This window comes from Callorhinus ursinus, unplaced genomic scaffold (assembly GCF_003265705.2).
Source record: "Callorhinus ursinus isolate GAN/ISIS: 27379988/994484 unplaced genomic scaffold, GSC_fseal_2.0 scaffold22, whole genome shotgun sequence".
Taxonomy (NCBI): Eukaryota; Metazoa; Chordata; class Mammalia; order Carnivora; family Otariidae; genus Callorhinus; species Callorhinus ursinus.
Genome location: NW_027397084.1, coordinates 16,271,105 through 16,294,027, shown reverse-complemented (window position 1 = coordinate 16,294,027; position 22,923 = coordinate 16,271,105). Strand labels below are relative to the sequence as shown.

General features: G+C 35.5%; 1 protein-coding gene across 3 annotated transcripts in view; it reads left to right on the top strand.

Moving 5' to 3' along the window:
- The window catches only part of KHDRBS2 (KH RNA binding domain containing, signal transduction associated 2), a 573,339-nt gene extending 551,440 nt beyond the window's left edge, over window positions 1–21,899 (top strand). Inside the window, exons 8-11 of one of the 3 annotated variants that reach the window (XR_012381941.1) lie at window positions 561–619; window positions 13,183–13,248; window positions 19,728–19,901; window positions 21,842–21,899. Coding sequence is in view for 2 of the 3 variants with exons in the window: in XM_073905157.1 (XP_073761258.1) it covers window positions 561–619; window positions 13,183–13,248; window positions 19,728–19,825 (223 nt within the window). In the remaining variant the exon portion in view is untranslated. Of the gene's footprint in view, window positions 1–560; window positions 620–13,182; window positions 13,249–19,727; window positions 20,654–21,841 lie in introns of those variants that run through there. The other 2 variants (XM_073905157.1, XM_025890538.2) reach the window with 2 other exon arrangements.
- Window positions 21,900–22,923: the final 1,024 nt, after the last annotated feature.

The window sequence follows — 22,923 nt, the reverse complement described above, 5'->3', positions numbered from 1 at the left end:
GTAAGAAATGGAGGAGGGACACCTTCTTGTCAGTTATTGAAATGGGGAAGCATCTAGCAAAATATTAAATAAAAATAAATCACTTATCTATTTGAGAAGGGCATGGACATGCTGTGGAAGGGCTAGCGGGGAGTGTAAATATAATTTCAGTGTTTGGAAGTGAAGATGAAATGGATGCATATTTCTTAACGTAACCGCGTTAAAAGCCATACACAATTGACCAGATTGTCATCTTATATAGCACTTTTTCTTGGAAATAGATCTTTATAACTTCCTTCTTGACAAATTTTGAAGTATTATACTTGTGTTTTAAGGGAAATTTGATTTATAAAGTTGGAGGTTAGAGATAAAGAAGTTCTGAGGTGGCATGAGAAAATCATAGCACTCCTTGTCAATAACCTGTATTTTTCTTCCTGAATATTTTTTTAGGATTGTGTTTGATGCCTAGAGGTTCTCGGGATATTACCTTAGCACACATTTTGCTTTCAAATTCCATATGTGTTTCTGGGTTGATTCCTCCTGATTACAGTAGCATTGATTGCTGTCTAAATTTGTTGCAGTGTCCCTGAATACTATGACTACGGTCATGGAGTAAGTGAGGATGCCTATGACAGCTACGGTAAGACCTTTTCTTTACTAAATCTGTGAAATCAGAATATCCATCAGTCACTGACAACTCAGAAATTACTTCTAGCTTTCTACTCCCGGTTTTTACAGAAGGCCAGACTAAATTGATTTATGTAATTCAAGGGTGAGATCTGACGTACAAGAGCCAGTGCCAGAAACCTGGACAGATCAATTTTGATCAAAATTTCAAAAGCAATTAATCACAATCATAGATCATTTTCAACAGCAACAGTGAGCATTTTGAACAGTGTCTTATATGTTCCACTGTGTCCACTGACTCATTGATTTGACAACAATGCTATGTCTTTCCTGCTGTAACAAAGATCATTAGAGTAATACACAGTTAAAATATTTTAAAAGGTTTAAGGGCCGAAATTGTGGCTTTCAAGTTATTTTCTTATAGCTCTTAGAAGTGCCATATAACGCTTGGCATAAGAATTTCATAGTCAAATAGCATGTCAGTCTATAAAATTAATTTCAAAAATGCAGTTTAATTAAAATACTACTTAAAATTAATTGTAATTCAATTCAGTAAGATTTATTGAGTAACCATGACATATCCATATAGTATATCACTTTCGAAAGGTAGTTTCTCATTCCTTAAAATACATATGCAGTGTCACCGGTTGGCCACCTTGAAAAATAACCTTTATTTAAATGTTTTCGGTCCCCAGTTCTTATTGAAATAATACCATAGCCACTCTGTTTCTCTTTATGGGGAGCAGTAGAAGAGATCATGAATGGTGCCTCTGTGTTCAGGGCTCCACATTGTGCAGGTGCAGTGCTTTATAAGGATGAAGGAAGGTCCAGACCCCAGGAGGAAAGGAGGAAGTACACCCTCACTGAAACTCGTTACCTAATCGCCTCACTTCTCCAGGTGGACTACCATGAGGAGTAGAAACAGGAGTAGAAAATAAAAATAGTAGAAAAACAAACCGCCCCCACAGTGATTGCCATCCATAAGCTACTTACTTACATATATCTTCTCATTTATTTTTTATGATAAATTGAACTGTTAAGTGTTTTTATCTCCATTTTATAATGAGGAAACTAAACAAGAGAGGTCAAGTCAATATGAGAGCACAGCTGTGGGACGCAGCTTCTGTTTTTATAGTTTCACCAGTGGTTGGAATGCTATCACTTGGGGCTACCACACATGAGGCACCTACCTATTATGGCTCTGTACTAAGCAATTTATCACGAGGATTAGAGATTATGGAAATAATCCTCATTAAACATTCTGTGTATATCTACATAATCGAATCCCCACTAGAATCATAGAGGGTACACACTCATATTGTCATCTGCACTTTACAAACAAGGAACTGAGGCTCAGAGTTGTCAGTAACTTGCCTGAGTTAAACAATTCGCAAATGACAGAGCAAGAATGAATATTCAAGTGCGTCCGATTTTGTTGTTAGGAGTCGGGGCAGAGTTCAGTGGACCTAGAGAGAAAGAACAGGATCTGGTACTTTAAACCTGATTTTTTTTTAAAGGAAGGATGTTGAACTTAGTGAGATTTCTCTAAATCCTGCCAGCTACTCTCCCACTAATCTAAGGGGATGAAGGTTTTCTAGAGTATTTTACAGGAAAAAATAAAGAATTAACCCAAAATGAGCACTAGGCTCACTCTCTCTCAGACTCCAGCTTCTCCAGCACCAATCAAATGATCATAATCTCCCTGCTGTGAGAGACAGGGATATTCTCCAAAATAACTGAAATATGTTTTCAGAAATTATTTCACAGAAAAAATAAGTGATGGACAAGTTCGCACATGTCTGGCTCAGTTGCTGCAGCATTCTCTTAGTTCAACAGCGCAATAAGTAAATCTGCATTGTTCCAAGCATATTCTTAATCAAATAGGAATCAAGGGGCGCCTGACTGGCTCCGTTGGTTAAGCGTCTGCCTTCAGCTCAGGTCATGATCTCAGGGTCCTGGGATCGAGTCTCACATCGGGTTCCCTGCTCAGTGGGGAGTCTGCTTCTCCCTCTGCCCTTCCCCGTTCATGCTTTCTCTCTCTCTCTCTCTCTCAAATAAATAATACAATTTTAAAAAAAGAACAAATAGGAATCAAGTCACGTGCCTTGTATGATTACTTAGGATGATAGGTAAATAAGATACAACATGGGCCTTTAATTCATTCAATTGTGTGCATATAGGTATTTACAGGCTGTAGGAATATGATGGTATACATGATAGATATTTTCCCTCCCTGGTTCCTGTCTATTGTTGAGAAACCTATGGCTACATATAAAAAACTGTGCCAGATTATAAACCATGTGATACAAGAGAAAGTCAGAGAACATTACTCGTGTAACAAATATTTATTTAATGGCTAACATGTGCAAGCCATTGTTCTCAATCCTGGAGATACTGTGGTGAACAATCTCTTGAAACTCACATTACTATTTATAAACTCACTTTTTAAAACTGGGATTTTCATTTGCAAAATACAGTCATTGCTTTTTATACTTGGCACAACAATTTGAGGAAAATCACCCCTATGAGCTTTACTTTATGGAATTACATGTACTAAAATTAATGGATGATATCTGACTGTGTAGCTGGTAATAAGAGATGAGTTTTCTGTTTCTAATTATTTTTTAAAATGGTATTACCATGTGAGGTAATAGGGAAAAGTGTGTGAATATATACTATGGCTTTTCAGATTTTATAACGGACATCCAGGGACCATGGTCAGGAGAGCAGGGTCCACCTCTCTGACCTATGGGTCTTACATGATTCTTTCTTGGTTCTTTGATTCTTCTGCTGCAACAAAGTCTACAAACAACCACTTTTATTTTAAAAGCTACGCCTGCCCATAAGCACTAGATTTCATTCTGGGTCAAATTATAATTTATCAATAAGCACTTCTCAGCACCCAGAAGCAGTTGACACATTATTTTTAATAAAGTATTGAGTATTTTAAAAGTATTTTAATAAAGTATTTTTAATAAAGTAATAAGGAAAATGTCTGGACAGAGTAAGAAAGATATTACATAGGAATTTTTACATAACTTTTTTTAACCTATTTTATTAACTAAATTAACTAAAATGTCAGCCAAATTGGCCATATTCTTAGTGTGGAAAGATTAGATACATATATGTGGCTAAAAATAGACTGGTCTTTAGGGCCATGATCTTTTCTTTGGCCACTAGCATCTGTTGCCATTTTCTGACATTATTGAGCAAGCATTAATTTGAGAATATGCTTCACGTTCAAGGTGTTTTTATTCTTTGTTTGAAAATGTTGATATGTCAACACTTTATGCATTCTAATTTAGGAAGCCCTTCTTGATTTTCCTGTCAGAAGGATAATTGTTCAGGACAGAATTTATTAAGTCATTTTATTGGGGTCAGAAGTGATATTCCAGGGGCTGAAGCAAAGAAATCTAACTAATGTGTTGCAACCTTTTTTCATGGTGTAGATCTCACAGAAAATGATATGTGTGCAGCACAGTGGGTTGAGGGAGAAGCTGCTCACAAGCCAGGATTCCAGCAGCCCAGGGTCCAACCCACCACCCCATAACCCTCTCGGCTCACTGTCACCCATCTGTGGTACACATTTGGCCACAGAATAGGGATCAGGGACTCTGAACAAAGGCAACTAGGTTTTAAATGATGCATATGTGAAATTGATCTTATTTTTTTAGAATTTCTTTTGCCACAGTGTTTAGAAATCTAAGCAGATACGTAGGCCTGATTCACCTAAAAAATATAACTTATTTTTTCTTATTCTAAAAATAATACACATCTACTATAGAAAATTAGTTTTGAAAAAGAAGGAAATTTAAATCATCCTGAATTATGCTACATATGTATTCATTCTTTACTTTTTGTTATATATTTTGCCAATTTTTTAATCCATCGTGATACATATTTTATTTATAAAGAGAACACAATGTAGACTGCTTTACAAAAATTCCTTTAAGATTTTCCTATCATTAAGTAAATGTTTTCTTTTTCAGCTCTTAATTATTACAATTATACCTTGACAAAATGCAGAATTTAATATATTTTCACATGTGCTATCAGAATTAACCACTAATATGATCAGTTGAAAAGGGATACTCCTTTTGTATAACCAGGAAATAAAGAAAATACCTGTGGTCAATCCACATAGTAATCAGATTTCAATTTTGAGAATTCTCATACATCTCATATCTTCTACAGACAATAGAAAAAGGGCCAAGTCAAAAGCTGAGAAATAGTAAGTGCTCAGCATCATCATCTTGAAATCTAATTAACAAATTAAAATGCATTGTATACACTCAGATTTTGGTATCAGGTTATTATGTAGAGGGAGCTTGAAGTACAGGCTTCATGCTGATAGGTTGCTCATCCTATCATATGCAAATGAGCAGATGATGAAATTTAAATATGCATGTGGAGCAGTTATTTGAGGACCTACTCACCTCAAATACAGATTGATTGATTTTTTCATTAATTTTGCATACCTCACATAGTAACTAGTATATTAACAAGCATCCATTTATAGCTTACCTTTAATGAACTGTGTACAATCTTTTAAATCAATAACAATTAAACCTTTCATCTCCACTTATTCATTCAATTCCATTCTAAATTAGTAATTCCTCTCTGTTACATTTTGGTTGTATCCTGGGTACAGATACTAAATCTCAATGGAATGACTGTATTTTTTATAAAACAAATAGCCCCAATTCTCAGTTTCCTGGCAACAACCCAGATTTGGACAGTATGTGAAGAGGCTCACAGTCAGTTGCCTCTCCTGCTCAGGTTGCTGGAAAGAATTGTGGGGCTAACAGGTATTAGGAAAGGAAGAAGAACGCTCTTCAGGATAACTGGGTCCTGCACTCAAAAGACTCATGGATGGAATCTCTCTCTTAGGATTCCCTTAGAAATGGTTTGAAATAAACCACCAGAAGTAAAAATCCAGTCATTCAGTGTGATGCCTCACTCTGAATCTTCATACATTGTGCTTTGTGTATCACTAGATTAAAATTGTATTTGTCTCTTTCAGGCCCATAATTCATGTTGAAGTGACAGATATGTTGACCTCAAAGAAAATCATGCATCCTTTTGGGCATCATCACAATTGGATTATTCAAGATATTTGCATACAATTTTATATTAAAGATTAAGCTATTCTTTCTTGAAGTATTATAAATATAAAATTTTAAACATTAAATCCTTTAAATAAATGCTAGTATTAAAATACAACATATTATTTATTATATTAATATTTAATGTATTAATATTTATTAAACATTTCATTGATCTTTAATTATTATTAAGATTTAAATTTTAAGTTTCTGATAATTTGAATTTATTTTTAGAGCATGAATATTGGACTTACAGGAATCCAAATCAGTTTCTTCATTTTAAAAATATTTCCTAATTTACCAGAGTCATTATAATTGTTTTGGGTAAGTCTGAATAGCTCATAATTCAATAAGGGTGCATTTAAAATATAGTGCATAGATCAGCTTGGCTAAGCAATGTTTCACATAGGAAACACCCTCTAAATTCTCTCTGAGACTGACAGCTAAGAATGGATGGCAATATTCTCTTCTAAGAGAAAAGAACTGTTTATTAAAATGTATTTAATGTACGAACTGAAGAGCTAATTATGCATCCATTCTTTAGTGGCATTTAAAATGACAGCTGTGTGGAAGCAAGGAGGATAATATTAATACACTGTCTTGAAATGAATGAAAGCAAAAAGAATTTTGTGCCATATTCTAGGGCATTTGAGTGCCTCACTTCAAGACGATCACAGAACACAAAGCTCATTTTGTGTTCAGAAGCAGGAATGATTATTATCCCAGTATGAAAATAAGCCCTGCATTGATTAATCTGTGAAAAGAGCAAAAGAAAATGAAGCTAGCTGGCAATCATGCCATCCATGTGATTCAAGAACAAAGTCTGTCCATTTTTAACAGTAAGTAGAAATATAAATTTGAAGAAATTGATTATATAAATGAAGATAAATTTCTTAACATGGGCAAGAATTTACCACTCATTTTATAAACTCATGTATCTTAGGACTGTTTATTTTTCCTAGGACTTATTAATATTGAAGTTGTTACATGATAAAAATGTCACTGTGATTTATTCTATTGAGCTTTTAACATAGATTTTTAAACTTTATTTTTAAAGTTTTTTGTCCTTTATTATATAAAGGACTATATAAAATTATTAGACTTTATTAGTCCTTTATTTTAAAGGACTAATGAAATGGAGCTTCTAAAGTATTTTAAAATTCACTTTTTTAAAAAAGATTTTATTTATTGAGAGAGAGAGTGTGATAGCATGAGAGGGGGAAAGTCAGAGGGAGAAGCAGGCTCCCTGCTGAGGAGGGAGCCCGATGCGGGGCTCGATCCCAGGACCCAGAGATCATGACTTGAGCTGAAGGCAGACGCTTAACCAACTGAGACACCCAGGCACCCCTAAAATTCACTTGTAAAATTAACTTAAGACAGAAAGAGCTAACTTTCTGGTCTTTACTATTTCAGACATTGCAATGAGATGGATATCTAATTCAACTAATCTGGATAATAAATGTAGATTATGTTGCCTAGACAGACAATCAAAAAGATCAGTGCATTCATTACTACTCTATCGCTTCCACTGTAATAGATACATTACAGTTTCCATTCAGTTTTAGGCAAAACGGGAACCTGCTTTTCAATATTTCAGATCAGAGATTCTTAACCTTAATTACACATTTTAGAATCACCTGGTAAATCTTGAAAAAATACTAACATCCAGTTACCACTCAAGATGAGCTCCATCACAATCCTTGGAGATGAGAACTGGCGGCATCAGTTGAATAGCTTTCTGGGTGGTTCTTCTGGAAGCTAGAGTTGAGAATAAGTTTTAGATACATACATGGGAGCATGATGAAAAGCAGCCTATGATTTTAATATGAATGGTCAAAACTGCGCCAGGCACTTTCATTCTTTAAAGGCACCATACGAGTTATGCACAGGCTACCTTTTAGAACACTGGGTACTTTATAAGCAAATACTGTGTTCTCGGACCTGGCATTTTAAATTCACTTAAAAAATACATTTAAAGAATGGAAAATAGAATTTGTCCCTTTTTTGAACAATTGTGTGCTGACCATTTAAATCTCAAACTTGACTTTGTCTAAAATTCACCCGACAGAGAGTTCACAAAAAATTACAGCTCACATGCACCTAACAGCTCTCTTGTTGAGACAATAAAACAAGCCATAGGAAAGTTCTTTTATCACTTTCTTTTCTGCTGAGTTAATGTTACAATCATTTTAACTGATGGGGAGGGAAGAGTTGAGTGATTTATTGTCAGAATCTTGGGGTGAACAAATCATGTACAAAAAAAGTAAATTCAACATGATAATGATTTACATTTAGAATATACAAAAATGAGCTATTTTTAAAACCAAAGTACAGAATATAAAATATAAAGCTGGGAAAACATTTTCTTGGCCACCTGGAAATAGACTAGCTAAGAAAAAATATATCCTGGAGGCATACCACCTTAGGGGGTCTTTATAAAATTTCCACAGTTTGGGGAGACTTTTATTTTTATTGATAGAGGGTATGAATTTGTAAAAGACTAAGATACACTGTCCTGAAATAAATGTGCAACACATATTTATCAAATATGTCATAATTTATTGAATGATTCAATGGGAACTGATATATACAGATCGCTGAAAAAATATGCCAGTTGAAAATGTAATTATGATTACTGATGACAAATACTGGTGTCTTTTTTGTAAATTACCTAACCAAATGGGGACATTGTCAAACCTTTAGCTCTGCTGGTAACAAGACAGGCCAGGGGAGGGGGAGGATGGATCTAGAACACTTAGGTCAGTCTCTCTGGAGCCTGGCAACTGTGCAGGAAGTTTCCAGGAGACATCCCCTCGTGATCAGGGGAGTGCAGCAGCAGGTGACAGATGGATACCCCTGGAGGTTGTTGGCATTTGGAAATTCTAGCTGGGATAGGTCTAGTCATGGCAAAGAGCTAAGTTCAGGCTGCTGAGAAGACTGGGAGAGCAAACCAACTAGGGTGAGTGCCCAGAGTTAGCCCAAATGTTACAAGTGAGGGGCACAACTCTCCACAAAACTGCCCTCACTTCACACTCCAGTCACAAGTTTGGGAGACTCTAGGCCACCCTTTCTTCTGACCAGCTGGTTACAAATTTGGAGTTCCCACTACCCCCTCTGGTTTGATAATTTGCCAGAATGACTCACATAACTAAGGAAAGGGCTCTAACTTAACGATTAATTATTAGAGCAAAAGGAAAGAAGGCAGAACCAGGCAGAGAGAGAAATAGATATATAGAGCAAGGTCTGGGAGAGCCCCAAACATAAAGCTCTCAAAATCTTCAGGGTGGCACTCTCCTCCTGGCATACTGATGTGTAACAACACACAAGGTACTGCCAAGCTCATGCAAACCTCAGTGCCCAGAGATTTATTATAGCTCCATTATGCAGCATGAACAACTGAGTATCTCCAGACTCCTTTCTTTCTTCTCCAGATTGCGCTGGTGTCACATGGTTAACGCCCAAACCCTCTAATCTCCTGGTTGGCATGACCAGTCCCCATCCCAAGCCATCTTATTGGCATGAACTACCGGAGGAACCCACCATGAATAATAAGACTTCCCCATTACTCCAGGAAATTCCAGAGTTTAGAAGTTACTGCACAGTAACTGGGGACAAAGGGTAGCCCAAATTTTTATTACACAGAGAGTGAGATGAGAGCACCAACCTGGGAAAGCAGGCAGACACATGTTGAGGCAAAAACATAAGAGTCAGAGCTGGCCAAACAGCCAGGTTAACACTTTGCTGAGCTTAAAACCTGGTTTTCTGTAACTCCCATAACTTGGTGTTGGTCTAAGAATACACTCTGGGCCCATTTCTGTTCTCAAGTATAGAAATGACAAATGTGGGGGGGGGGAGTAAAGCAATCAAATAGCTACAAATTCAGTCTGTTTTGTCTATGAAGGTACATCACCAAGCCTACCTCCTTCACTGAGTTGAAGGCATCATTGGAATTCTTGGAGAAGAGAATTATAAAATATCATTTTATAACATCATTCTTATTCTTCCATTAGTTCTCATAAAGTCCTTATGTATAAAAAAAGTCTGTGGCTGGGGCGCCTGGGTGGCTCAGTTGCAGGGAGTCTGCTTCTCCCTCTGACCTTATCCGGAATGCCACGACGGTATTCTGACTACCCAGACGCCTACACAACATGAAATACAATCTCCTCGACCCTCTTCCCTCTCGTGCTGTCTGTCTCTCATTCTCTCTCTCTCTCAAATAAATAAATAAAATCTTAAAAAAAAAAAGTCTGTGGCTGAATTCTGCAGGCTTTTGATTGACTCCAGATTTTGACAATTGTAGAAGTATTTTTTAAATTCAAGTCAGAAAATTGTGTCCAATTATCTATTATTCACCCTTTTTTTTTTCCTGTACCTTCCATTTTGGAAATCCTTTCTCTAACTGGATTCTTTATCTCGTTTTTACTTAGATAAGATCTTAACTCCAAAGTTAAGAAGATAGAAACCTACTTATTTTAAAATACCGAGAACCACTGGCCTTTATTCTTCTATAGCTGCAAGATATTACACAGTAGAATCAAGAATAAAATATAAGCTTAAATTTTAGTTACATGTATAATTTGTCAGTTATTAATAGATGATAACTAGAAATGAAATGGTACAGTCATTATTAAATATTAAATATTATAAATATGATAATGTGTAAAGTGTATAAGGTAGGGGCTAAAACAGAGTAGACAGTATAAAAATTGTACCACCAGCAAGGGACGGGGTAATACACTAATCATAGCATATTTGAATTACAATGATTCTTCCTCACATTCCCAATCATAGTGGCTGCATCTGGGAACATAGAAACTAGTAAAATTCACTTGTTGCAAGCTAAACTACCTTGAATGCAATTCTTGGCGCAGCCTCAAGTTTGTTGGACATTTTTTTTTTTTTATCTTCCTGGAGCTCACAATCAGAAATAGCAGTAATTCCAATAACTTAAGCTTAGCCACAGAATATAAAATTGTGAAATCATGTAATGATTTGGAAATTAGGTATATACATGAAGTAAATTTGGAGATACTAAACAAGGGTATGTATAAGAATGGAGAAAGGTTAAGAAAAATGGCCCTAGAATTTCCATACCTAGACTAAAAAAAAGAAACTGGAAGATGATTTAATTCTCAGGTTATAAAACCCAGCCATGGCCACAGACCCATATTTCACTGAGGTGAATTAAAGTTACTAGAGACATGTCAAGTACCAACTAGTTGAGCCACAGATGTATTTCAGAATTTTACCTTCAAAAGTTTCAACAGTTTTCCTCATTGTAGATGACTCATATATTTATCAAACTGTCTTCCTGAACTTACCCATGCGTATTTTCAATATGGACTACACTTTAAACATTCATATTTGTTGTTTATGTCAACAAATGGACTTTGGAGTCAGGTGTTATCTCTCTGTTTCATGGTCCAGGTGGCTAATGGGAAATACCTATTTTGAAAGCCTCTTAGGGACCTCACCTAAGAAGCTCTTCAAAGACTAAAATGAATCTCATTGCTTTTGAGGAAAATGTTGGTATTTAGGACAAGTTCCCCAGGAGCCAAGAGAAGCTCTTAAGAAGTCCCAAAAGACCGAGTCCATCTCTGGTTTGTGGAATAACTACCAGAAATCATCATCATTCTTAAGATGAATCAAAATAAGTAATCAAAAAAAAACTAATCCATAAACATTTTGCTAGTTAAGGAAATTGTAAGCTTTTTCTCAATATATTAAGCAAAATGAAATCATTCATTTGCCAAAATATAACAAGTATCTAAAGTTTGAATCTTTTGTACTTGAAACCTTTAAGTAGTTCGTTCTACTGATTTCTTCTGCTAACTGGTCCATTTCCATGCAAAAACAAGATGACCTTCCTTTTGAGAAAAAGACTTTAAAATCTTAACTATACCAACACTCCTCCTATTTCAAGACCCAAGAAATATTTTTCAATGAATATTGTAGAATACTTGTGCTTCAGGTGATCACCAAAGTCATCAATTCTAAAATGAAGGCAGGGGTCAGATCATGTTAGGCTCTGAGTGGAATTCCTTGCTAAGGAATTTGGACTTGAGCTTGAGTATGCTACAAGAGCAACTGAACAGACCTGATCAATTGTACTTTCTCTGGCTAGAAGGTGGAGTAGAGTAGGAGTGTATACACATACACACACACACACACACACACACACACACACACATATATTAGGGAATATATACATGTATATACACAGATATATGTATTTTATAATATATATATAACATATATATTACAGCATATAAATATATGATATACAGTCGTGGAAAGTCACAAAAGATAACTAGAGAGCTGGGTACTCTGGGCAAAGATGAGAATGGTTTGCCATGGAATAGGGTTGGGAATGGATAGAAAGAAATGCATGAGTTAAATACATATTAAGGAAGAAAAGGCAAAGTTTGATGACTGGTTAGATTGACCAGGCCAAGGCTTCTGATGAGTAACAGCCAAGCTGTAGTTAGTAGCTTCAGTCTCTGTAATACGAAACTTGTGAAGAGCAGTAAGTAGTATGGAGAAAAAGATGAGTTTAGTTTTGGAAAAAGTTGACTTTGAAACACCTGAGGAGATGCCCCATGGGCAGTTAGATATGCATGTCGGAAGCTCAGAATGGTCTCTGACAATTTAAATTTGTCATCAGCGTGTAGAGTAAGAAACTTGCCACTTGCCAAAGAAGTCTTTCAGTAAGAAAGAGGAAGAACCAGAATTCAAAGGCAGGCCTAGTTATAAGACTCCTGGGAGTCCTATTCGAAGTGAAGAGATCCGAGGGAAGGCTGTGGCTTCTTTTGTGGGTACAAAATGAAGATGCAAAATATTTAAATAGAATTAATGTATTCAATAAATAATTACCAAGTGCCTGCCATGTGCATCACAAAATTCTAGAATTGAGAATAACAGCCCTCTGTTATTCTCTAGATGGATTATTCCAAGTGTTACTTTTTTCTAACAGGGAATATCTAATTAAAAATTTGAAACAGTGATAAAAGCTATAAATGCTTCCCAGAAACTGACTGAATTTCCTGAGAGCATAACTGCGGTGAACTCAAGGTTAACTCTTCTTGAAACAGAATTCACTATGTTCATCTGTGAAAACAGATGCTGGTCATCCATATTTCCCCTTCAATACTACAATGTTTTACCCTCTGTATCTTAAAACAATAAACTGCAATTACTCATAGTGGCAATACAAATTGTGTAGATAAAATTGTTGAACCATTAGGTTCCAATGTTCCATTAATATTTTAAAATGCTTGGAACAATCTTGCTTTCTACCTTAGATGAATGAACACTTAGATTTGCACCTTAACAAATTCAGCTCAAGCAGCCCACACTCTTGTTAACAAAATTAAAGCTACATTCTCACTCATTTAGCTAATTAATTGTTGTTGGAATCACCAGTTATTATATAATTCAAGGGAATTAGAGTAAATGAAGTCCTATTTTCCAGGCAAGAAAAGGAAAAAGAGAGTGGAAGTCAGGATCTTCTTTCAGATGAAAGGAGTGATGGAAAATGGTAAGACAATTAAAGATAAAAATTCTGGGTCTTCTGGGGCACCTGGGTGGCTCAGTTGGTTGAGCATCAACTCTTGATTTTGGCTCAGGTCATGATCTCAGGTCGTGAGATAGAGCACTGTGTAGGGCTCATGCTCAGTGAGGAGTCTGCTTGAGATTCTCTCTCTCTGCCCCTCCTCACCTTCTAAAAAGAATAAATAAATCTCTAAAAAAATTCTGGGTCTTCCAAACAAACTTTCTGAGCCAAAATTTTCTCATCTTTAAAAGGAAGACGACATTGGCACCTATCTTGCAGGAAAATTGTATTTGCTAATAATACACATAAAATGCCTAGCACTGTGTTTGACCCTTGGAAGATGTGATGAGAGTGAATATCTTAACTTTTTAAAATAGGATAGGTATTTAAAAATTAAATAAAAAAAACAGATATTGTCATAGTGAGTTACAACAACAGAACATCTAATCTAACATATTCTCTTTGGGAATAAATAGCAATAACACAACTAAGTATCAAAAGGTGCTTTTAAATAGATTGATATTCCTTAGAGAGAAATCAGAAGTTTAATTGAGACCAACAAACAGAGAGCCTGAGAGCCAGGTGAATTCTAATCAACCTTGTAAATGCTCTTGTATGAGACACTAGTGGTTTGTAATAATAGAGATTAATTTAGGTTTCCTACTTTAGTTGTGGTGTCTGCATATTGGTTCACAGTATAACAAAAATAAGTAGCATGAGTTCTCCCTTTTTGTTGTGGTGAGTTAAAAAACAAATTTTAGATTCTTTTTCAGACCTCAGATATATAAACAACTAGCTATGTAGGTCTAGCAAACTGTGAACATAAGAGCTGCACCCTCAATAATTTCTGTGACATCCTATACCCTTTCTAAACTGATTCCTAAAATTAATGTACTCTGAAGGTGGCATTTTAAACCTATGTCTGGAAAGATAAACACTAAAAGTTTACTTTGCAGGTACTTAAATAATGCTGATGTGTCCCAAATTGGTACCTTGTCCTATGTTTCAATTTCCCCACCAAGAACCTCAATGTTTCTAGTATCTCCAGAAGAATCAGAGAACACAGTTTTGCAACTTTAAATATCATCCAGATTTTTCTTTCCCACTCTGAATGCTCCCCAAAGTAGCTGGTCCCAGGGCAGGAGGGAGAGCACATTGAAAAATGCACACCACTTAATAGATTTGATTCTCCTGAAAGCAGAGTATTTGAGATACAGAAGCTTTTGAAGTCACTAGAGTAACATCGAATACACAAGAAGAGTTACCTGGGTAATTTACACGCCCTTATCAAAGTAAGATGTTCTGCAATGATGCTTATTGGCATATGAAGGAGACACACTTTATGGAATTCTGTAAAACTTGACTGAACTGGGGGAAAAAATCAGTCTAATTAAAAAAAAAACAGAGGCAGAGTCATTTTTTAAAAGAAATATTAATATATTTCAAATACATGAAACACTTAACCTAATTGCAAACAATGTGTTCCTGAATAAGAATTCTATTGTACTTATTTCACAGAATTGATTTCAAGATTCCTTTTAGTTAGTAACATCATCTATTTATATGTAGCTTACAAATATTTATGGTGTTCTTCCTATGTGTCTGCCACTAAAGGGCTCTCCTCTCATAGATCTTAGGATTCAGTTTAAGAAACAAGACTGGATGATATAAAATAATTAACATAAAAAAGTCTTCAAAGAAAGTGAGTTGTCCAAGCGCCTGGGTGGCTCAGTCAGTTAAGCGGTGGCCTTTGGCTCAGGTCATGATCCCAGAATCCTGGGATCCAGCCCCCCCCGGCCCCCCCCCCGCATCGGGCTCCCTGCTCAGCGGGGAGCCTGCTTCTCCCTCTCCCACTCCCCCTGCTTGTGTTTCCTCTCTTGCTATCTCTTTCTCTGTCAAATAAATAAAATCTTTAAAAAATAAAAAAGAAAGTGCATTCTCTTAAATAGGTTAAACAGTATCTGAGTTTTTAGTTACACTGTATATTTGCTCAGAAAATTACTTCCTTGAGATGATTTAGATGTTAGAGCTCAATCCAAGTTCAGTTGAGTGATAGAAATTAGTAGTTCCCTCCTCTAGGCTTTCCCCAGCATTTTCTTCAAATATCAATTATAAATGTGTTGTACACCATGAAATTTCATAGTGGTTTTTTTTCCTGTGATCTCTAAAAATTCCTGAAAGTATCCTTATACTCATGGCTTAGTACAATGACTAGCATATGGGAGATCTTTAGTAAAGACAAAAAATTATTTAATGAATGCTTTATTTCCCTCCTTCCCTCCTTATATCATATACTGTATGGTACATTAAAATCCCAATTGGGAAGCCTAGAAATGGTGGGAATTTGATCAAGTCACTGAAGCTGTTTCTCATATCTTCATTTCCTATTTCCAGATCCCCAATTCTGTAAACCATTCCAGTAATTCAACTTGGCAGGCATTTATTTTGCATATTCTCTGAGGAGTAATTTGTTATCTAATTTGCTATTTCACATCTATAGTCTAGCTGGTGCTTCTCATATGACAATGATCCTGATACTGAGAGAACCTTACATCCTTTATTAGTTTCCAAAAGGACAAAAAAAAGATTACTTCTAAATTTCATTGTTTGTAATGATTTTTAAAATAACATCCTAGACCACAGTGTGGGAATAGAAACCACTGTCAGGGACTCCAAAATTTGTATGAATCCCTAAAATATTTTATTTTATTTTATTTTATTATTTTATTTTATTTATTTTATTTTTTAGAGAGAAAGAGAGCAAGGTGGGGGGGGTGCAGAAGGAGAGGGAGAGAGAGAATCAAGCAGGCTCCACACACAGGGCAGAGCTGATGCAGTGCTCAGTCTCACAACACAGAGATCATGACCTGAGCCAAAATCAAGAGTCAGATGCTTAACTGACTTAACTGAGCCACCCAGATGCCTCTCCCTAAAATATTTTAAATCCATCTTATCTGCTGAATAGTAGAGCTCAAAGAAGACAGGCAATTTCTTAGTCTATCCTTGGGGCTTTATACTTCAAATTTTAGAGAATTCCCATCATAAGGACCTTATAATGATTTGTCTCTACCTATGCTTGGGTCTTTTCCATGTGCAAGGTTCTATGATGGACTTACATTAGACTTACATTAGAATTTCTTTGGATTTCTAAGAATCACTTCTATCTCTGATACTATGGTGAAGAAATCCAATGATAGGCACTGAGGGGACTGGCTGCCATATAAGGCTCAATGACCCTATACAATGACGAAGGAAAAACAACCATTGAGTCAATGCTCCAGTATACATTCAAAGATGGTAACGTCCCTGAAAGAAGTTGCCTTGTGTTATTACGTGGTACTGTAAATGTGTGACTACGTATAAATGTTCTGATATTAGGAAAAATATAGACCAAGGAAATTTGGCACAAATAGAATTAATACCTCTCCTGATCTCAATTCACTATTATTATTGAGAACGTGAATTAAGTGAAATAAATCCTTGACTCCTCTGTTAACGGTAAGGAATCTTAGAAAAATCTACAACTTTCACGTGGGTAGGAATTAATTTTGTCTGCCCTTCTGGTTACAGTTTTCATAGACTAACAGTATTTCCCATTCCTAGCCTTCAGCAAGGAAGAAAGAACACAGTATGAATTTACTACAGAGAATTATAAGAGCACATTTTTGTGCAATGAAACATGCTTTTACACTTTTTTGTAATTGGAGTCCACTATGATTGTTTTATGAAATCCTGTCGTGAAATACTTTTGTTATTTAGCTAACTAACCTCTTGAATTTTAACTCTAAAATATGTATTTCTAGTTATAAAGCTTTTAAAATTAATGTCAAGTGTCTTCAGCTCAAATATTACTGTTTTTAAGGTTGTCCTTGGAAGCTCTTTCTGCCTCATAGTTCCTCAATTTATTCACTCATCCTGTCGTTCATGTAATCTTTCATTGTGTTCAACCTCTACTAGGCACTGCATTTTTTCCAGGTGCTGAGAATACAGCAGAGAATAGTGACCCTCCCCATGTTAATGTTAGCCAAAAGTTAGGAAATGAAAGGTATTAGCCAATAAATTAGCTGCCCTAGAGCTTTAGATAAAGCCAAGTAAACCTAAATCAGTGGATTCTTATTAAACACTTAATGTGCTCTCGGGCTAGTCCCCAAGATTATGCCAGTTTAAAAGTTCTGACAAAACTGGGGTAGCTATGGCACCTACTGCTGTCACTCTGTTCATGTTGTTTCACTATTTTACAGAAACCACCAAGCTTCTGAGAAAGAATCCAAGACTTCCATTCCCTGGGAAAACTTGAAACTTCTATTATCCCAGTTTCTAAATCCCATAGACTACAACCCAGGGATCTCTAATACTCTAGAACAGAATAAAGCAAAAAGTATTACATTCCTTTTGTTAAAAACATGAATAAAATGGGGTAGATTTTACCACCAGAAGACAAGGACATTGACATATTCTTGATTATTCATAGTCAAAGTGTAAAACTCGTATTACATAAGGCTGAGAAGGCACTTGCTAGTTTTGCAAGCAAAATCCGTTTTCCCTTCTAGCACATAAAAAAAAAAGTTTTATTTAATTCCAATCAAGTAAATACAAAGAATTATTTTCCATAACGTCTCTGCTGAGAAATTCTGGCAGATTAGGGATAGAGTCCTGTCTTCAAGAGATCACATCGGAAAGACCAACATCCACAATCTCCAACCAAAGAAGACAACAAGATCTAGAGCAGGGGTCTGTAAATCTTTTCTGTAAAAGCCCAGACTATATATTTTAGGCTTTGTAGACAGGATGGTCTCTGTCACAATTACTCAACTCTGCCTTTATAGAGTAAAAACAGCCATAGACAATATGCAGATAAATAAGCATGCCTGCACTCCCTAAAACTTTATTTAAAAAAACAGAGAGCTAACCAATATGGCTCACTGGCCTTAGTTTGCCAACCCCTGATCTAAGTAGATCTGTATTCTGAGAAAAGGCAATATTTCTTATTTTTATTTAAGTTCTCATTTCTATTTTATGTCCTGTCAAATACTAAAATAAACTTAAGCATGTACCTTAAATAGTAGAAGAGATAAACTTTTCACTTATTATCAGATAATAATAATAAAGAAGTTCTGATGGAGGATATCTCCAAAAGCCCATTTAAATGCTATTTTTTCCCATGTTGATGGGATTTTAATATTTTTCTATATGGTACATCACTATCCTTTGCCTTATATATAGTATAGTGAGTACAATCTAAATTTTTATTATTGTTTTTCTTTAATCTTCCTGAACTATGTACAAAAATATTCTTAGGGGCACTTGAACTCTCCAGGGACACATGCCCTACCTACATCGTTGGCCTCAGTCTGCAGTTTCTTTCCAGTTGTATGTCCGTTACCATCACTATCCTATATATCAGCTATCAATGCCAGTGTGTCTCTTTCTACTAATCTCTTTTTCTATGTCCACACTTCCTCTTATCAGAGTTCCATGCATGAAATCTGCTCTCAAACGAAAACTGAATTTGGATTGAAAGACCCAAATAACTTAGCTTCAGGAATTACATAAGAAGTTACCATAAACCCTATTATTAAGTCCCTGGCCCTTTGAAGAAGGGCTACATTCCTCTTCTGGGGTCACAGACTTTATAAAGGCTATTTTCCACAACACTCAAAAGCTTGTTGGCTTGTTTCTTGTGTGTGTTTTTTGTTTGTTTGTTTTGTTTTGTTTTGTTTTTTGGCTAGGTTTCAGAACATTCAGGTTACTAGAAATCTGATTAACAGGTGAATGAGGACTTTTCCTAGTGTACAAATACCTCTTTATTTTCAAGGCATTTGTAAAAACTGATATGAGCATATTCTTTATTGACTTTACTGCTTAAATTTACTCTGTTCCATATCCTGCCATTCTCTCACTAACTTTGTCTAAGTTTAGCACAAGGATCTCACCCTGTACCACTTAAGAACCATCTAGGGGAACACTGGAAAATAGCAAGCCCCAGATCTCTTTTCTAATCATTCTGTTTGGGAGTCAGAGAACAAGCATTAGTCATTTTTGGTTTTGTTTTGTATTATTTTAAGATTCCCAGGTGATTCTCAAGTTAATCAAAGCCTAGGAACCACTGGATTCCTATATCCACTTTCTTTTGGAAGTCTGTATAAAGGATAAAATGAGCAGTTTACACTGATACCTCCTTCTCTTTTGTGGCACAAAATTTTTACACATCATAAAGGTGGAATTACCCAAGGACTTTAACTTTCTCTTCTTTGAAGAATGTCCTGCAAGTTTAATTCCACATGGCTGCATTTCAAAATATATACTTTTTTGATGACCTCACCATGTGGAAAATGTAGTAAGGCTTTAGCCATCAGTGTTGAGATCTTTTATTCTCTTTTCCTTGGTCAACTCTTACGTCTTAAATGACTGTTTCTGGTAACTGTGAAGCCACGTGAATGTTACTGTCTTTCTCTTGTTCTTAGCACCAGAAGAATGGGCCACAACCCGCTCCAGCCTGAAGGCACCACCGCCAAGGTCAGCCAGAGGGGGATACAGGGAGCACCCCTATGGTAGATATTGAAGGTCCTTCTCACCTGTGACCTCACCTCAAAGACAATTCATAGCCTGTGGTCTCCACATAAACAGCAACAAGACAAGTAATAGTCCTTTTTTTTTTCTATCCTAGGGATAACTGCTCATGATTTCTCCCATATATTTCTTGTATTTTCCCCTATACTGTTGGCGTGACATTGACACTAGTATTATTTTACAAAACGGACTAAAAAAGACATTGGCAAGCATTGTCTATAAACCATTCAGTAGGATGATATTCTCTTGTTTTTCATTGTTGTGTGTAACCTTTTTTTTTTCTTTTTTTCTTTTTTCTTTTTTCTTTTTCTTTTTTTTTAAGAAAGAGCATGAATCTGTTAACAGATTTTGAGTCTCAATCAACTAGCAAAAACTTTGTTTAGGGTTGCTAAAAGACTGTAATATGATTTTTGAACTAGCTGATAATAAAGTTGTAGATAAGATGTTTTAACCTGTCTTTTAATATCTGTTAGTTAGATGAAGATGTTCGATATTAAGTTTGTAAATTTAATTTTAAATGCTGTTTTAATGGAGTTGAAAACAAGCAGCTACTGTATGTATGTAGCTAACTGAATTTGTTCAGTGTTTTAACCTGTATTTGTTAAAAAAGAAAAAAAACACACATAAAGTTCCATGTGTAAGCTACTCTAAATAGGAAACCACAATTTGTCAAATATGTTTGCCATAATTTGTCAATAAAGCTGAAAACTTTTGTAAAAACTAAATTTGGAATTACTTGTTTTCTAGCTTTAAATGCCTGCTTTATTTCTTCTTCAAGAGATGCCTAAAATGTTTTCTATTTAAAAATTACAAAAATGAACCCAAGCCTGTTTTAAGATATTTGTGTAATACTTAAAAAATGTATTAATAACTTATGGTTGTTAAATAATTTAAAAGTTAACAAACTAAACTGTTACATGAATCATGGTTAGTAAACACTAATGTATAACATGTTAATGGAAAAAAATGGATTTAGAATAATAAATGGATTTTAAACTATCCTCTAAGCTTTATCTTGCTAAACACAAATTCTGATTGACTTGTTTGCATTAGCATGTCTCTCGTGAGAAAGAGTAATGGAGTATAAAGAGGTAAGATTACCACTTACCACTGTCTAAATGCCTAGTTCTTCAACCTTTGAGTTTCCCCGCACATTAAATATCCCATCCAACATGTAAGCATTGCGTAGATTCACTTTATTGTTTTCACTCAAAGGAGTGCGTGGACTTCATTTGCGTAGTTTATAATAATTTGTTTTGACAAACAAATCATCAGTGTCACTGGCCAGTTGTTGCTATTCAACCTCAAAACTTTATTTGTAATTTTCAGTGCTAAATATCACCGCCCTTGAAGGCAGTTTAGAGGGCTGATATTTCTTTTGAGACTATCAGACTTGATGGCTGATGATTATTAAGGAAATATGTCGCAGGACTCAAAGGATGACTAAACGTTAAACAGGTAACACTAATAGTGACTCTGTAATTTTGCCTATGCAACAGTAATGTTAAATATTCTCAGTTATTAAGTTCCTGATAGTTAAAAAAGTAAACCTACAAAAACATAACAAATAGGTCTATAGGTTATTAAAACAACTAATTAACATTAACTAGAGGCACCAAAATTATTTTACAATATATAACCCTCAAGGCAATAAACAGAACTAAAATTAACAATAATAGTAATGCAACTCTTGCTAACATCAAACGTAAGCTAAATTTTGATGGAAAAAGAAAGCAAAAGACTTGATGGTAGGGATGAATGCCAAAACTGCTAATCTTTTAAATACAGTTTTTTTGTTTATGGTGGCTTTTGTCGATGTGATTGGTTTACTTTTTTGCTGCTAACCAGCTTAGGCATATTGCTGTTCAGTTTTTGCAGCTGGAGTTGCATGCTAATAGTTTTACGAAGTGTGTGTCTGTCATCAATTAAAATTGTAAATGTTTGCCTTGCACACAATGCTGTTGAGTTATATTTAATTTTCTTTTTTTATTTTTTCTCACTATTTCAGGTATCCACAAGCAAAGAGCACATAAGTGAATAGCAGATGTGGTGGGCTAAGAAGGATAAGAGGTAAGCTTATTTTTTTTTTAATTTTTTATTGTTATGTTAATCACCACACATTACATCATTAGTTTTTGACGTAGTGTTCCATGATTCATTGTTTGTTAAGCTTATTTTTTAATCTCTCCGAAATAGATAATCTTTACCAACATAGAGCTGTGGCGGTGAGCTGAAACACCAAATGCCACTTGTTGAGATACTGAAAAGGTTTAGATTGTTGTCAAGGAAAATAATTATTTTTATCTTTGAAATAAAGTGACTAACTTGGTATTTACCTGGCAAGGATTTCTGAGCTTATTAAGAAGCTTATCAAATGAAACGTGAATTAGTAATCTGCAGCCTTTCTCTTTGCTACGAATTACTATATATGACATTTCCCTAATTGTACAAAGGAAGAGTATTCAAACTTTGATTCTGCAGTTTTAGGGAAAGAAATCACAACTGTTGGCGGAGATGGAGGAAGGGCAAAGGGAAGCCCGTAACTGCTTGCCGACCCTTCGTGAGATATCTATTAACATGGACATTTATTTAGTTGAAGAAAATAACTAACCTTACCATTGTTTTCCCCAGTTATGCCACCAGACTTAGCGATAAACTTCTTGTTTCTCATCGGCCATTCTATTTGATTCAGCAAATATTCACTGAATTCAAAGCACTGTTGAAAATTGAGACTTCATTTCTGTACACAAGGAGTAGAAAACTTGAGCCAGTAAACTTCAGACCGAAAACAATGCAAGGGCAGTTAGGAAGTCCACAGACTAACCTGAAACTCAGAGAATTGAAACGGCTTTGCCATGACATTTGAAATACGGGTGAAACCTAAAAAAACCTAAAAACCTAAAAATTCTGGACCTGGTCCTCTTTCTTTTTACTACACAAATATCGTGTAGCCTTCAATGAGTCCTATAGGAACAGTATGAGGAAGCCTGGAGAGACCTTATGACCAGAGATAGAACAGAAACTGAGGGAACTATGGAAGAATAGTCTGTCCGTCGATGAGGAAGAGAGCGCCACCTAGTGAAGGGAATA